Source organism: Stegostoma tigrinum, chromosome 14 (genome assembly GCF_030684315.1).
Source record: "Stegostoma tigrinum isolate sSteTig4 chromosome 14, sSteTig4.hap1, whole genome shotgun sequence".
NCBI classification, from domain to species: domain Eukaryota; kingdom Metazoa; phylum Chordata; class Chondrichthyes; order Orectolobiformes; family Stegostomatidae; genus Stegostoma; species Stegostoma tigrinum.
This window is the reverse complement of record NC_081367.1, coordinates 48,441,042-48,458,094: the sequence shown is the minus strand read 5'-3', so window position 1 is coordinate 48,458,094 and position 17,053 is coordinate 48,441,042. Positions and strand designations below refer to the sequence as shown.

The following is a 17,053-nucleotide window of genomic DNA, read 5'->3' as shown; positions in this document are numbered from 1 at the left end:
GTTTTTCAAGTGCTCTGCTGTTAAATCTTTCACAATGGACCCTACAATTTTCCCACTACCAGTGTCAGGCTAGCTGGTCTATAATTCTCTGTCTTCTGTCTATCTCTTTCAAAAAGTAGGATTACATTACTGACCCTGCAACCCATTAGAGCTGTTCCCAAATCTATTGAACCTTGAAAGCTGATGGCATGGAAAGGGGTGGCAGTGTGGCTGAGTAGTTTGCAGTGCTGCCTCATAGTGCCAGAAACCCAAGTTCAATTCCAACCTAGGATCATCATGTGTGTGGAGCTAGCAGGTTCTCTCTGTGTCTGTGTGGGCTTCGTCTGCGTGCTCTGGTTTCCTCCCACAGTCCAAAGATGGAGGTTAGGTGAATTGGCCATGCTGAATTGCCCATAGTGCCCAGGGAGTGGATTAGCTGTGGTAAAATGTCAGATAATAGAGATAGGATGTGGAGTTGGAGCTGGTTGGGATGTTCCTCAGAGGATGGACTTGATGGGCTGAATAGCCTCAGCTGTGTCTTGGACCACTTCGTCAAGATGGGGATAGATTATTGGATCCTGAGAATTTAGCAGCCTTCAATTTCATCAATTTCTCCTATGCCGTTTCCTTCAGTTCCTTCCTGTCATTAGACTTTATTCCCTGACATTTTTGGGATATTATTTATGTCCTGCTTTGTGAAAATAGAATTGCTGTATTTATTTGGAATTGGCATCTCTTTGTTTGCCATTATAACTTTGCCTGTTTCCGACATTTGTCTTCACCATCTACTTATCTTCACAGATCCAGCGAAACCTTTTCAGTCAATTTACATGTTCCCACTAGCTATTGGAAATTGCATCTTTGAACGTTTGGCACAGATTTATCTGATGAATCCAATGTTAGATGAAGATTGACACAATGCCATGGAGACTTAGAATTGAACTAATTCGCTTTCGTAACTGATTTATCCAGCTAGTTTTCACATACCAAGGTGCTATAAAGAAAACTTGCCACAGAATTCTTTTTAAAGAAAACATATTCACTCATGGCATGTGAGAATCACTGGCTGGGTTAGCTTTTATTGCCTTTGAGAAGGTGCTGGTAAGCTGCCTCATCTGGCTTAATAGCTGGGGAAAGCTAATGATGGAATCCTAAATCTGTTTGTGTTTCATGAGGTTTTAGCAAACAAATTGAATCCGAATCAATAAGTCGGACAATGCAGGGACTGGTACCTGCACCGAATTAATTTGCACAGTAAGATTTAATTTGTTTATTGCTTGGTGAATGTTTTAAAGTTTGAGCATGATGTTTTGCATCTGACAGATCTGTGTTTTAGTGAGATGTTGTTATTTTTACTGGACTGACTGAAACAACTTTTGATTAGCACAGGGCACCCGAAGGTAATGTCTTCTGTTTACAACCACGATATCTTTCTTCTCATCTCAGTCTAACTCGAATTCTGTGTGCAGTCACTTACTTTGGTTGATTGTCACGCCTGACCCACACATTTTACTTCTGTCCTGTTTTATTTTTCTTGATCTCTCTTCGGGTTTTGCTTTCATACTGCTGCTATTTATCGCTTGAACAAAACGAGCAAGCCCGCAGTTAAAATATGCCTCACTTGCAATTCTCCAAAATTTCCATTAAAATATCTATTCCAGACACCTTTTCAAGCAAAACTCCTAATCATCTACCCTCTGCCCTTACCACTCTTCCTGCAATCCTTAGAGATTGATCTTGATGGCCTTTCACATTCATTCTACCCACAAATGTCCCATGGCCCCTGCCACTTTATTAATCACATCCTTCACTGTATTTTCTACTTAATGTGCATAAATTTGTGATCAATAACCTTAATTATTAATGTTATGAATTAACTCAATCTCCCCTCTAACACAATTCTTTGGCTTGTACAGTGGCGGTAATGCAATGGGATGTTAATCTGTCACTCACCTTGAAGCTTCTGTGATCTTTGGTTGGCCAAGTCATTTTGTGGTGGTACTAGTCTGGTGTTGACCATCTCAGTGAGACTAACCTTGCTTGGTTCCACCCTTGCCTAGCTTATAGCCAGGGGATTTTGAGCAATGGATTCTTCTTCAGCATTTCATTTCATGGTGTCATCATAGGTAGAAGCCAGATGTCATGTCTGTATATGTGCTAACTGCAGCCAACTCTGCTTTCAGACTGCTTATCCATTTTCTCCAGCAAACAGTTTCGGCTCCTACTACAAATTCTATTCTTGTCCGTCCTTTTCCATGCTGCTATCGTACGTTGATTGAGACTGTTAGCCTCAGCATCTTAAACTTTGTTTCTGACCCAATATATGTTTGTTCCAAAGTAAAGACCACCAGCGTCTGCATCAGTTTTATTCCCTGATTCCTTAGCTGCTTTAGCCATCTATAGATGAAACGCATTCTCCATATCTATCACCACCCAACTCATTCATTCAAATGGTGTTACCTTTCAGGTCGTGACCCTTCCTCAGGACTGAATTCTGAGGAAGGGTCACTGGACCTGAAACATTAACTCTGTGTTGTTTTCTTCACAGATGCTGCCAGAACTGCTGAGCTTTCCCAGCAACTTTGTTTTTGTTCCTGATTTACAGTGTCTGCAGTTCTTTCGGTTTTCATTCATTCAAATGTTCTGTAGGCTAGCTTCCCAGCTCATATTCTCTGAAAAATGACTGATCGAAAAGTTGTATCCAGACCTGTTTTTTGGATACTCATCTGTTGCTGATTTGTGTTGACTTGCTGACCTATAATGGCTGTTGTTTGTTATCCTTGTGTTTATCCTTGCTTTGTAGCCTCCTCACTCTCTATTTATAACCTCAACTATAACTACTAGTGTTGTTCAGTCATCCTTCAGAATTTTACCTTCTCAGATTTGGCCTCCCCTTACTATCCTTGCAGCACTGTTGATGACCATGCTTTCGTGCCTTGGTCCAGTGTTCGATAATTTTGTCTCTGAACCTATCGTTTTCTTATGCTCAAGATTTTCCTTAAAACTTCCTCTGACCGAACTTCCAAATTCCTACAATCTCCTCCTTTGTCATTCCTGCCAACACCTCCAAAACGTTGTCCATATTAAAGATACAATATAAGTATGTTTCTTTGAAGAACTTTCAGAATTGGCAATTCTCAAATTGGACTTTCTTTGACTCATTAGGCTTGATTTTTATTGGTAGTTTAAATAACTGTCAAAGCCTATAGAATCTAAAATCACAAACATACGACCTGGAATGATGTACGTAAACAACAAATATTAAAGCAAAATATCACATTACTATACATTGAATTATAGATGCGTGTATTGGTATTAAAATGTTTTTCAATGTTTTGAGCATGTGTTGAACCTCCATTCTGCATGGTCATTAAACCTTCAGACCATACAGATTGCTTAACTCTTCATTCTTGCTGCTCTTTACTTTTTATACGTAGCTAATTGCTTCTTCCGCTTTGTCCATCTCATTTTCAGCGAGTAATAATGTGTCCAGCATTACTGATGTTGTTTGGACAGGGGCAGATCGTAGTCGCAGAGGACTAGTATATATTGGGTTGTGTCCATGTTTGGTATTGTGTCTTATGAATAATTTGGAGTGTTCATTGATTGATGTTTGAAATGATATCCGGCTAGAATATTTTCTGAGTATTTTAATATCCTTTTTTCTTATGTATTTGCAAGTAATGTAGCAACTAAATGCCTCACGAAATGTCTTGTTGAAAAGTGTGTAGACAAATGGGTTGACTCCTGAGGAGACGTAACCTACCCAGACAAAAACTTCAAGCAGTGTTTCAAGAAGTTCCTGATCACAGCTCTTGCAGAGGGCACAAGTGACATTAGTTACAAAAAATGGACACCACATCACTAAAAATAGGAAGAATACTATTCCTAAAACTTTGGATGCTCGCTGCTCATTGCTGATGCACTGCATGGACTTTTTACCCAAGGTGGAAAGCCTTCTGATAGGTATGTTCTCAAGTGTGCAGGGAAATGTCTTGTCCTTCTGCGAACCGTTGAGCATTGCCACCTTTTCAGGAGACTTGGTGGGTGTAAGGTCGTGTTGAAAAATGGTTGAGACAGTTGTCCAGTTAAAATTTTGGGATGTTTTGGCTTTGATCAAATAAGCCTTCTTTCTCAACACATGAATTGTCAAAACGTTGATAACAATCATGATGGCAAGGGGAATAAAAAATGCAGCCATTGATCCAAAGATCATAAAATTTCCAAATGTTTCAATTTTAAGTGAGCAGGTTTTGTTCATTAGGGTGTTTGTTTCTTCCTGGAAGCTTTTGATGGGAATGGGAATAGCAATGCCTGAATTGAAGAGAAAATAAATTGAGAACAATACAATAATTACTTTTCGGTTAAAACTGGTAACATATTTAATTGAATTAGCTCTAAATGGAATTGGCCCTGTTGGGAGGAAGTTCTGTTCAGCATTTTTTTTCAGTGTGTGACCTGATTGGCTATCTTGGAGCATTTTATTTCAGTCATGATGCCTCAACGTTAAAAATACTACTGTCATACTTTCCGATTCCTGTGAGAACATTTTAATTCTCTTGACCTTTAAGGCAACTTTTTAAAAGTGCACTAATTGGCCTGTGAAACAAACCGTTTTTTTTCAAACTGTTGTAATAAAATTGTAGTAACATTTTCAATTCAGACCATTTCACACAGTTCAGCATTAATACTCTGAACAAATTTAGATCACAAACAATATAGAATTCTGTTGTTTACAGAACCCTAAAAATCTTTGCTGGCAGTCAGTTCTGCTTGTTGATCTTTTTCTTGACTACTAAATTGCGCAAAAACAAATGTATTAGTGAACCGGACGTTTGTTTGATATATTAAAAGTAGATTTTTATCCCAACTGTGGCTGACAAATAATCCTTTTGATCATTAACTTATAGTCTATGTGGCAGTTTATTAAGGGGTTCTAGTGTTTAATTTGGTATGTATTGGAGGAATCAAATGAAAAAGTACGAATAAAGGTTTTCAGAAAATGTTGTACATACCAATTGAGATGAACCATACTACTGTGATTTTAATGAGAACCTTGGCCCTGGAATTGAAGCGACTGTGCTGAATAGGCTTTTTAATAGCAATATAACGGTCTAGTGAGATGGCACACAAGTGCATAATTGAAGCTGTGGATAAAAGAACGTCCAGGAAGATCCAGATAGGACATATCGCAGAGGGTAAATGCCACTCAGAATCTGAAATTGAGATAGATCTTAGTCAGAATAATAAATATTATTTAAAAATCCACAAGCTAAGCTGTTAGCATTTTTGTCATAGCATTAACTTTTGGTCTGAATTACAATAATTTTAAAGTCACCAGCCTGTTTCTGCTCCAGTAATTCATTACACCTTCATGCTGCAATAATCAGAACAGGTTTGTTGCAAAATCTCTCAAATTGCATTTCATTTAAATGTAATGCAAAATGTCATTTATACACTGTGTTGCTAATTTGTCATTTCTATAAAACCTCTTGCTGTTTTGATTTGCATTTGCATTTAACTCTTACTTGGATTAGCCATTGGTGGTAATCAGCTTTAAAAGGAGCAGAGACAGGATTGATTTGGCTTGTTTTCTTTTCCTCAGCAATATTCCATGGTCACATTAAAATTCAAGTGGATGAGAATTCCTGTATTTAAAATTGGCTTTGATATAACCTCCACTGACTGACTGACAGATTAGGTAATGAACACACTGTAGGTTGAAAAACAAAGATTTATTTTCACCATTTTAAATTTGAGTTGTTTTTGCAGATTTGTGTTTGAAATGGCTTCCAATATCTTTATTGTAATTTTCTCGTTGCCTGATATCTGAAGTCATAAAGGTAATCTTTTCCTAGTACAATTCCTTGACATCAGGATACTGTGGAAACTGCTCTGGTCATGAGCCTGCTTTTTTGACTTTCTTTTAATTTTCAGGAGTATGGTGCAGTCTCTATCTAGTTTTGGCTTACTCAGTAAGGCTCATGTCTGGATTGAGGTGGTGTGACAGTTAGGTATGCATCTAACCTGACCCATTCCACTGGGTTTGACCATATTATAAGAAAAGGAGTAGGTCATTTGATCGTCTGGCATGCTCTGCAATTTTGTAACATCATGATCCATTTGTGGCCTTATCTCCAGATTCTTGCCTGCTACTCGTCATCTATAGCAATCAAACATATGTCTAATTCAGCCTCAAACGTATTCAATGACTCAGCCCTCTCAGATCTTGAGAAGTTTAAAACCTAACAACACTCTTAAGAGGAAAAATCCTCTTTATTTCCTCCTTGAATGGGAGCCCTTTTTTAAAAACCTGCTTTGAGCCCATCATGTTCATCCAGTGATCAAGCAACTACCCCGCTTGTTGCATTTTCTGTCACATGGCTTTGTATGTCCAGGTGTTTAAAGTGATCATCTAAGTGCTTCTTAAATGTTATCATGGTTCCTGCTTTGACCAACTTTCAAGTAGACAGTTCCAGATATCCACCATCCACTGAATGAAAATATTCTTCCTTAAATCCCCTTGAAACTTCTTGCCCTTCCCTTAAACGTGTGACCCTTGGTTGTTGAACCCTATGAAGCCAGGAATGTTTCTTCTATTTACCTCCTGTTTGTCCCTTTCAGGCTCTACTGTAAGAAAGACAACCCCAATGATCTAGTCTCTCTTCATACCAGAAATGCTTCAGCCTACCCAACATCCTGATGAATCTCTTCCACACGCACCTGTAGCATAATCACATCTATCCCATGGTGTGGTGACCAGAAGTGCATGCAGTACTCCAGCTGTAACTTAACTAATGTCTTGTACAGTTCCATAATAACCTATCTTGTATTTGATGCCTTGACAAATAAAGGCAAGTATTTCTTGTGCCACCATATTTACTGTTGCCTTCAAGGATTTATGGAGTGTTACCACTGTATCAATACTTGCATATCATAATATTCTATTCCTCTTGCAGTAAAAGCCAACATTCCATTTGCATTCCCAATCAATTGCTGTAACTGTGTGCTACCTTTTTGTGATTAGCAAGATTCTCAGATCATTCTGTGCAACCAATTTTGATGTCATTCTCCATTTAAATAATATACTGCTTTTCTGTTCTCCTTGCCAAAGTCAGCAAGCTCACGTGATATTGCATGTGCCATGTACCCACTCAGTTAACCTATTTTTAAAAACTATTCATCAATGGGATGTTGCCATCACTGGTAAGGCTAGTATTTATTGCTAATTCCTAATTCTGTCCAGAGGGTGTTAATGAGCCTGAGTTAATCATGTTGCTGTAGGTCTGGAGCCACACATAACCCAAAACGCATATGGAGGGCAGGTTACCCACCCTAAAAGAGATTTTCTGCTATCATCTTCCAGACAATAAATTTAAGAGTTTGTCATATCACAGATGTTGGGCTAACAGCTTATAGGTGGATTTTAACAGTGGTTACATGTTGTTCATGATGGTAGTTTTTTTTAATTGAATTCACATTTCACCATTTGCCATGGTTGGCTACAGACTGTGTCGCAAAAACATTAGCTTGGGTTTTTGACTTACTAGACCACCGACATTACCACTATACCCACTGCCTCTCCTCATATCTCTTTATAAACTGTCTTCTTCACAACTTGCTTTCCTATGTATCCTTGTATCATTAGCAAGTGTAGCTACCATACATTCAGTCTGACCCTTGTTCATCCAACAGGATCAGCATATCTCTTCTGTTTCTTTCTCATTCATGCATATTTAGCTTTCCTTTAAATGTGTCTATGCTGTTTATATAAATTACTCTTTGTGGTATCAAGGCCAGTTATCTTGTCTTGACTTTGTATTTTGCAATTTTTTCTAAATTTTCCATTGCATTTATTCATGACTTTCATAGACAGTTATAGAAGCTAGGAGCATGAGGAAACCATTTGACCTTTGAGCCAGCTCTGTTATTCAATATGATCATTACTGATTCGTTATCTCATTGTCATAATTCCACTTTTCTTCTCATACCGCTTGATACCTTTAAAATCTAAAAACTATCTTTTTTGAATATATTTAGTGACCTGGCCTCCTGAACCTTCTATGATAGAGTTCCTTAGGTTCATTAAGCTTTGAGTGGAAAATAAATTCTTCATCTTTGTTCTAAATGATCTACCTGATAGCCTGAGACACAGTCTTTAGGTTCTGGACTCCCCAGTCAGGGAAAACTTCCTCTAACCCTGTTAGAATTTTATATGTTTAAGTCCGATTCCCTTTCATCCTTCTAAACTGCACACCCAACTCTAATGAAAACAGGCCAAAGGTATGACCTCAAGGTTTCGACTCTCACATACGTGGAAAAACTTAGTCTACTTCTCCACTGTCAAACCCTTGCATTTTCTTCAAGATCTCTATTCCTCATGTCTTGGCACTCTCTTCTGACAGTATTGGACCCCATCCTCTCAATTTCTTTATGTGAAATCTCATGTGTTTTCTGGTTAAGTTTTTAATTTATTGTCAAATACACTATTAGATGACCAGTACCTCATTTGTGGCTTGTGACTGAATTTTTTAAATATGTAGGAAATGATGTAACAAAGTCAAAATGTAAATTCAGGTTAAATTATTATAAAACTAAGGATGATTATTGCAAAATAATAAATTAAATACAAAATAAGGGTAATGTGGTTCATGTCTGACTAACTCAGTAGCAAATATTCTGTCATTATGCCGAATGTTATAATTCCCAGTTATAAGAATACTAGGCAGTCTCGTCCGTTGTTCTAATATAGCAAAGTGGACCTTAATATTTTAATCATATTGTGTGAAAGAACCAGGGGTAAGAAAATAAATGGCTGGATTCCAGAGTTGAATTCCTTGACCATTATCTTAGAATAAACTAGACTCTTTAGCCTCGATGTTCTATTTGACGCTGAGCTGTTTTTGATTTCATATTCTTTTATTGCATCCACATTCAGTGAATCCAGTGCTCTCCAGGACAGCTTTCCATCTTTGCTATCTCTGTTCTGTCTGGATGCTTGCATATTAATGCACTCCAAACTTGTGGTGGCCTTCACTCCATTGCAAAATGTATTCACTACTATTAAAACAAATGCACTATCTTTGAAAGTATTCAAGATCGATAAATTCTCTGACAGTGCCAGGAGATCAACTTAAAAGAATTATGCACGGCAGCAGTTCTACAAAGCAAGCCTACAATAGACACATTCAAAAGGGTGCTGACTTTGTTGACTGAAATTTGATTCCACAGTATGCTGCAGTCTGTTTCCAAAATGCAAACTCAGTGAATCGTTTCTATCAAAATTGATGAATTTGGATCTTGGTTGGTGGGAGATGGGGTTACTCTCTGAAACCTGCTATTTCTGAACCCAGTGTCCAGATATTTAACAGACCTTTAGCTTCTGGCCAAACTCATGTAATCTCATTCTTCGTAGCAGTGTTGTCTGTTCTTTTCAATAACTTGTTTCAACAAATTTCGTAGAATCAAGGTGAAAGACTTTGGATTTTGCTACATTGCTGCAAATTGCCTGAAATAGCACATTTCTGCCCTCATTACAAGCCATAAAACATTGTCCTTAGGATATTTCAGGTCGGTGAACTATGAAGTCTGCCAGCTGTGAGCTAAAAATCAAGTTTTTTGGTTAACACCCCTGTGCCATTACGTTCCCCATGGAAATTTCAAAATGAGTCAGGCCACTGTCCTTCTAAAGACTGACTTACCTTTCTCAACACTTTACAGGACAGAAAATGAAACAGATGGAAATGTGATCTTTTCTCATCCAGCAATTCAATTTTCCAGTGAATGCTGGAAATCTGGGACAATTTGCTGGATGTATTCAGCAAGTCTGGCAGCATCTTGTAGTGATGAAAACCAGAACTAACTGCTTTTAATTCTGTGTTGTCATTGATCTGTAACATTCTTATTTCTCCTTTCTTCCTCCTGCTCTCCTTGACCCTCATCCTTACCCATATTAGTAACCACAAACAGTTATCAAATCTGTTGCATTCTCCAACTCTGGACTTTGAATAGCACTATTTTCAACAGTGTCAAGCTAATGTGCTTCATTGGATTGAAATCTGTTGAATCAATAGCCTTATAAAGACTGATCACCTGACTATATTTGCCAATACCCATTGGTGCACAGCATTAATTAACTATGCTGCTTATTTCTCTTACTTTTAAATTAAATTTCCATTACTAAATTGTTTTATTAAAAAATGTTGTTTGGAGGTACCTTCTTGGTTAGCTTCCAACATGATATCCATTTTAATTTGTGAGCTTGTATGCACTCTTGCAACAGAATCCCTAAGTTGATGGTAACAAACAGAGAAAATAGGACTGTATGAAATCAATTTCTCCTTTTTTTTAAAAAAAACCTTGATTAAAATAATGCTTATAGTCTTATTTCAGTTTTGTTTTGATATTTTGAGGAGTCTGTTCAAATCCTTTCATTATACAGCAGTTTTGTGTCACATGCTTGCAGAATTTCTTTCTATTACCAAACAGGTTTAAAGTTAATTTAAAATCTAGAAATAATGATAAATAAAAGCAATGTCACAATTTTCAAAGATTGTTTTTAATGTGTTTGCTTGATATATTTGCTGGCTTGCAACAAGAATTATATTAGTACAATTTTTCAGAAGCCATTAGGCTTCCTGCTCCCTTTATTTTGTTTTTCTGGTCCTTCGCAACTACCCAGCTAAATTTCATTTTACTGCCTGTCTGGTTTCACCTGAATTTATTTCTTTCATTGCTTCGCTTTATCAGCTGCTCCTTTCTTACCTTGAAATCTGATTGTTCTTTTCGCCAATCATCTAGCCTACATACTGTCCACGTCGTGTAGCTCGCAGTTAGTCCCGTTGTGATCAGTAACCTACAATGGCTCATGGATGAGCAATTCCTTAAGGGAGGAAAAAGCACCTTTTGGTCCCGTGATATTTTTCATGACCACTGGGTGACCTACAGCACTTCCCTGGCAAGGAAGTGCATTTGAAACATAGTCATTGTTGTGTCTGAGGTAAATAATGGCAACAGATTTGTGCACTGTACACTCCCACAAATAGAAATGAGAAATTGAATGAATTATCTGTTTTTGTAGTATTAGCTAAAGGATAAATATTGGCCAGGGACTGGGAGTAACTGTTCTGTTCTGCTTCACAATCATACCTTGAATCATTTACGTTCGTGTACTATACACATGGCATTGATTTAACCAAGTTGGGTTGTGGGTCAAAACTTTGGGAGCAGTGGTATGCTGGGGATTGAGTAAATAATTGTTCTGATTGAAACATGGGTGTTAAAGATAGTGGAGGAGAGAGAGTCATATTGCACATGAGCCAGTGACATTGTGGTCAAGTCATTGGACCAGTAATCCAGAATCCCAAGCTATTGTTCTGGGACATGAGTTTGAATTTCATCATGGAATGTATTGAAATTTGAATTTAGTAAAAATCTGGAATTAAAAGCTAGCCTAATAGCCTTGTATTACTGTTGTAAAAGCCCTAATGATTTACTAATGTACTTGAAGGAAGGAAGCCTGCCATCCTTACCAGGTCTATCCTACCTCTGAGTCCAGACCCATACCAATGTGTTTGACTCTTAGCTGCCCTCTGGGCAATTAGGCAGAGATAATACATTTTAGCATAGCCAGTGATGCATCTGTCCCATGAATGAATTCCGAGATGGGGATAGCTGCTGCCAAGATGTTTGAACTGTAGGCCAAAAGCTAAATAGTTGAGAAAAAAGTTCGATGGTAAGTTCTGATGCACTGAAGTGGACTTAGTTGTGGGTTTGCTGGGGATGAGGTTTGGTGAAGAGGCGTGCAGAACTAAGGTGAGGGTGGAATTTTATAGGTTGAGATGAACACAAGGAACTGGTCAGAGATTACTTTATTAGTGATGGTTGGGGTAGGCATAGCAAAGCCACATCAGATGGAGCGACTGTGAATGTGAGTAGGAAAGTTTGGGGAGGAATAGAGTGTGATAGATTCATGAGAGAAGGAATGAAATGCTTGCATATCTAATTGCCTTTAAAAGTCTCTGGAGTCCCTACTCTTTATAGCCAATGTATCACTTCAGGAACATAGTAAGTTGTTTATGGAAGAACATGGCAGGTGCAGAGTAGGTTTTCACAAACAGCTTTGTAATACTGATCAGACAATCTGTTTCTGTGATAATTGAGAAAGAAATATTCCACCAGGACTTTCTCAGTTTCACCTTTGCTGTTCAGATTAGTGGCATGGAATCTTTTACATTCGTCTGAGAGGTAGAGAGGGCTTCAGTTTAGCATTAGATCCAAAAGACAGCACATCTAATGCAGCAGTCTTTTTGTGAAACTAAGCGTTGTCTGAGTTTTGCTGAATATGGACATGAGCTGCTTCTGTATATGAGGAATTGTCCATGGTAATGACCACCATGTAATCATCAGCAAATGTCCCCACTCTGACTTTTTGATGTGATAAAGATTATTGCCAAAGCAGTGGAAGAAGATTGGACCAAAGAAACCACCTGATGACCTTCTTTAGTGATCTGCTGGGACTGACCTAGAAGAACCTTAACTATATTTTGTGTTTGGTTTGTATACAACTGACAATTTTCCCTCTGATTCCCATTGGCTCCAGATTTGTTGGAGATTCTTGACACCATGTTTTATTCAATGGTGCCTTGAAATAAAGGGCATTCAAATTTGCCTCACCTCGCCTCCAGAGTTCAGTTCTTTTGTCCACACTTTGACCAAGGCTGTCATCAAGTCGAGCTGGTGGCCCAAGCAGAACCCGGACTGAATGTCAGTAAGCAGGTTATTGCTAAATAAATTGCACTTTATCAAATGTATTTTAAAAGTCCAAGCACAGAACATTAACATTGCCACCTTCATCAAAGAACTCAATCAAATTTGACACCTAACTTGCCTAAAAGAAATCAATGTTGATTAACGTTTTGTAAGGCACATTTTTCAAAATGAAAACTAGTTGTCACAGCTTATGTTTTTGACTGCTTTTCTCCGCCCCCAACATTAGGCTGACAGCTTTGTAGTTGTGATTATCCTCCTCTTTTGAATAATATCTGCAGCCCCCTTTCTCCTTTCTCAACCCTCTCAGAATCAAAGGAGGATTCACATTCTGACTAGATCTTCTGCTGTTTCCACCCTTAATTCCATCAGCAAGCGAAGATGCATCCCACCTAGACCGATTTATTTTTGCAACTTTCTACCCTGCCAACCTTTTATGTATCTCTGATCTCTTTTTTTCTACCCCTCTGTATATGGTAAGTGAGTGGTGTCAAGAATGCTGTGCACTACAACATGGATTGGAGCTGATGATTTTGTTTCTTCACAATTTTATATATTTTTTAATATTCATAATCCAAAAACAAGTTTCAATGCTATTCTTTCTTTTGAATAAAGTATTCTTTTACTTACGCAGACCTACTTTTTTTGAGGACTGTCTTTAATTTGAATTGATTTGAATGCAATGGTTATATACTTCCTTCTGAATGATGGTGAAAGCTCAGTTAGTATCTACTATAGCTTGACATGTAGCACAGTGCGCAATTCTATAACATGCCTAACGCTAATGCTACCAAGTGTAAATTTGAATAATTCTTAGCTTGTGACCAATGCTGTTTTAAAACCTTTTGACATCTAGTTTTCTGAATACACTCAATTTTATTTTAGTTTTACTGTGATTTCTTTCAGGACAGCACTAACACTCAGATTTTAATTTCAGCGCAAGTATATATGCACCTTTGAGTTGTGGTTATAAGTTGTAATAAAAACAAACTGTAGTGTTGCTAGTGAAGAGAAATTGGAATTGACTTAAATGTGCAGACCAGCTGCATGGGTCCTTATGTTATTCACAAGGAACTGTAGGATTATTATAGCTAACATAATCAGATTCGGCATTGATGGACTGATAGCTCCTTTTTCTGAGCTCCACTTCAGCTGTCATTATCACAGAGGAATCCAAGTTGATATCAAAAAGTAGAATTCACGTAGAGCAACATTAAAACACCTGAGACAAAAACTTACACAAGCAGATGCTTTTAAATTTTGATTTATAATTGTATCTTAAATGACTTCAGAAGATCTGCATAGATAATGATAAAACTGTTTCACTGTCCCGTATTTTTGAATCATTGACCAGATAACGTGGTCATTTTTTCTGTTGGCATTCATTGATGTTACTCCTTAACGATATGCTCTCTGATCCTCTGATAATATTGTTTTGATAGTGCATTTGAAATTTAAAAACAGTAAGTGCTGCCTCCTTTATTCTATGTTTGACACTAATGTGGTTGTTTCTGGGGTGGCACAGCCAACACTGAATAATATTTAAAATGTCATTTTACGTATTTTCTTACAAAATCCTTTTTTTTCTTTCAAAGGCACAGATTGCTTTGTCATTGCAGTAGCTGCGAAAGGTTTTAACATTTGCATACAATTAATTCATGAAAATACTGAAAACATTTAGGTATCCTAGAATATGGCATTTCATTTTTTCTGTAAAAGTAATTCCATATTTTGTGCACCCTCTATAACGTTATCTTATTAAATTAATATGTATCTATTTACCATTAACTTCTGTATTTCTTAATGAAGTTGTTGTATTTGAATATCAGATTGGCATATGCAGCTTTGCTTAAATAATTTACAAACATTGGTTGTGACACTAAAAATTAAACTGAAATTCTTTTGGATATCAAGCACTAAAGTTGCAAGATAACCGTTTTAAAGTTTGTTGTTGTTAACACTAAATATGCTGTCCCAACTTTGTATTCTTACAATCACTTGTCCCTACTCCCCTTCATAAAGAAGTTGTATTTAAGAGAACGTTTAATTGACACACAAGTTTATAACATTCTAATTTAATAAGGAATAGTACCTGTGAGGTATATTGTCATGAATCACTTAAGAGCTATCTCTTTCTGTCAACTGGTCATATATATTTTTGTGTTTATATCAAAAACCTCAACAAAGGGGAAATAGTTACAAATTAATTTATAAGCAGTATGGAATAATGAATTTCATTTTTCTGTCTTGTCTCCTTTTGTATTCTGTAGATAATGCAGTGTACACAGTTGACCACTTTTTCAACTAAATGTTTTGGCTTTTTTTTGAGGTTTTATGCCATAGTACTTAAATTATAATATTTGATGTAGATTTCTGTAAAGCAGCAGTTTATATTTTATTTTGTAAATTCATGTTCCATCTAATTGACTTCTCTGTTCAAGAAATTGTTATTAAATGTAACAAATTGTATAATATTTACAGCACAGCCCGTTTGGCCAAACAGGTTACTATCAGTTTTTATGATGCGCACAAGCCTTTCCTGCGCTAATGCATCTAATTTTATTGTTTTCTGCAGTCTGCTCATTGAACATCTCCTTAAATGCACTCCTCTATTTACCTGAGTTATTCATTGTGGTGTTAAATTGAACATTTTAGCCACCATCTAGTTGAAGAAGTTTCCCAATTAGACATACTAGTAACTATCTTATTTATAGCCCCTAATTGTAACTAGTGAGCATGGCATTCTGGATCATTTCACAAATTGTGTGTTGTCCTGAACGCATTAAGATAAAAATAACTGTACAATAAAGGTAGACGTGATGCAATCTGATTTCTCTTACTGAGACAATTTCTTAAGTTTATGGCTTAACACAGAATTTTGAAGATGATTGGAAGTCAGCAAAAATGGACTATATATGTAAAATTGCAACTGGGAACAAGATCCTATAGAATGAAATTATAAAATGTGTAGAATAATATAGAATGTACATGAGAGTTTTTAATGGGAGAGAAGTGTGAATCATTTGCAGTACGTACAATTCCAAGAATAGATTAACTTATTAACTCCACTCACAGGCATTTTCACGCAGTTGGAACTGTTTCATTCCACTTTTTCCTCAAATTGAAAGTAATCCAAATTAAACACAAAATACCTTCAATTATTTAGCTTTAACAAAAAACAAGTTAGATTATTTCATTGTATGAATTACTTGTAATACTTTACTAGATGTGAATTACTGCAGTTTTGTTAAAGAGAAAATTGAATAAAACTTACTGAACAGTGTGTTTAGGAGAGCGATGGGCATCACCAGGAGTCCAACTAACATGTCTGCAACTGCAAGTGACATGAGGAAGTAGTTGGTGGCATTCTGGAGTTTCTTCTCAAGTGAAACTGCTAAAATAACAAGTATATTGCCTCCAATAGTGGGTATGATCACTAGTAAAATCAATAATGCTGCCCAACGAAGTCCATCCTTTGACTGATCCCCTTCCAGAAAATTAGAACCAATAAGAAAACCGGTGAGTCTTGATTCCTCTGTAATTGTCAGATAGAAGGTTCCATTTCTTCCAGAATTGTCGAAGGGTTGTATTGGAGTTGCCTGCATCCTGCTGATTGTAAACATGGTCACAGAATCCACAGGGTTCGATGTGCCATTACTGGCTGAACCAGGCATCATGCTTTGAGTACTGGCAGTTGGCTGTCTGGTTGCTTTTGAAGAATCATGATGAGAATGCAGCATGGTCTGAAGAATCTGTTCACAGGATGCTTGTGCCAGACTAACATGTCTTTGCATCAGATTCTTTTAGACGTTTTCCCCTCAATTTGCTGACCATGTACTGTTGAGAGAATATTAACTCTTCCATCCTTGCTGAAAATTTACATACTATTAGTTTTTGTGACTTTTCTTATAATAAATGTTGATTCAAAGCAAAGTATTTTAACAGATTTATGAAGTACCGAAGATCTCTTAAAAGTGAGCAGACGTCCAACTACTTTCAAATACTCCAAGCTGCTGCAAACACTTCCCATTTAGTTACGGAGGTTCCTAATTAAATTCACTGTATGTTATTACAAGGACTAGAATTGCTCTTACCTCCGTCAGACTGATGTTTTTCAAATATGCTCAAGAATTGTTAATGTAAATTTAACAGGCTAACTAACTGATTTGCATGGGTTGCTATGTCGGGAAAACATCTCCCCTTCATTTCTCCCTGTCGTCTCTGAGCTGTATAAATGAGTTTTCATCCATTTTCTGTATCGCTGCCAGATTGCTGCTTTCATTTTACTCCTGGACTGCACTATATC

At 37.1% G+C, this 17,053-nt stretch overlaps 2 protein-coding genes across 2 annotated transcripts in view; one reads left to right on the top strand and one right to left on the bottom strand.

The window, feature by feature from the left end:
• The window catches only part of psmd1 (proteasome 26S subunit, non-ATPase 1), a 96,673-nt gene that overhangs the window by 49,048 nt on the left and 30,572 nt on the right, over positions 1-17,053 (top strand). The gene's annotated exons all lie outside the window — the stretch shown is intronic.
• Positions 3,314-16,462, bottom strand: htr2b (5-hydroxytryptamine (serotonin) receptor 2B, G protein-coupled). Its single transcript, XM_048542171.2, has 3 exons — positions 16,022-16,462; positions 4,995-5,195; positions 3,314-4,293 (listed from the first exon to the last, which is right to left on the bottom strand). Exons 1-3 carry the CDS (start codon positions 16,422-16,424, stop codon positions 3,407-3,409), a joined length of 1,491 nt encoding a protein of 496 aa, XP_048398128.2. The 5' UTR covers positions 16,425-16,462; the 3' UTR covers positions 3,314-3,406.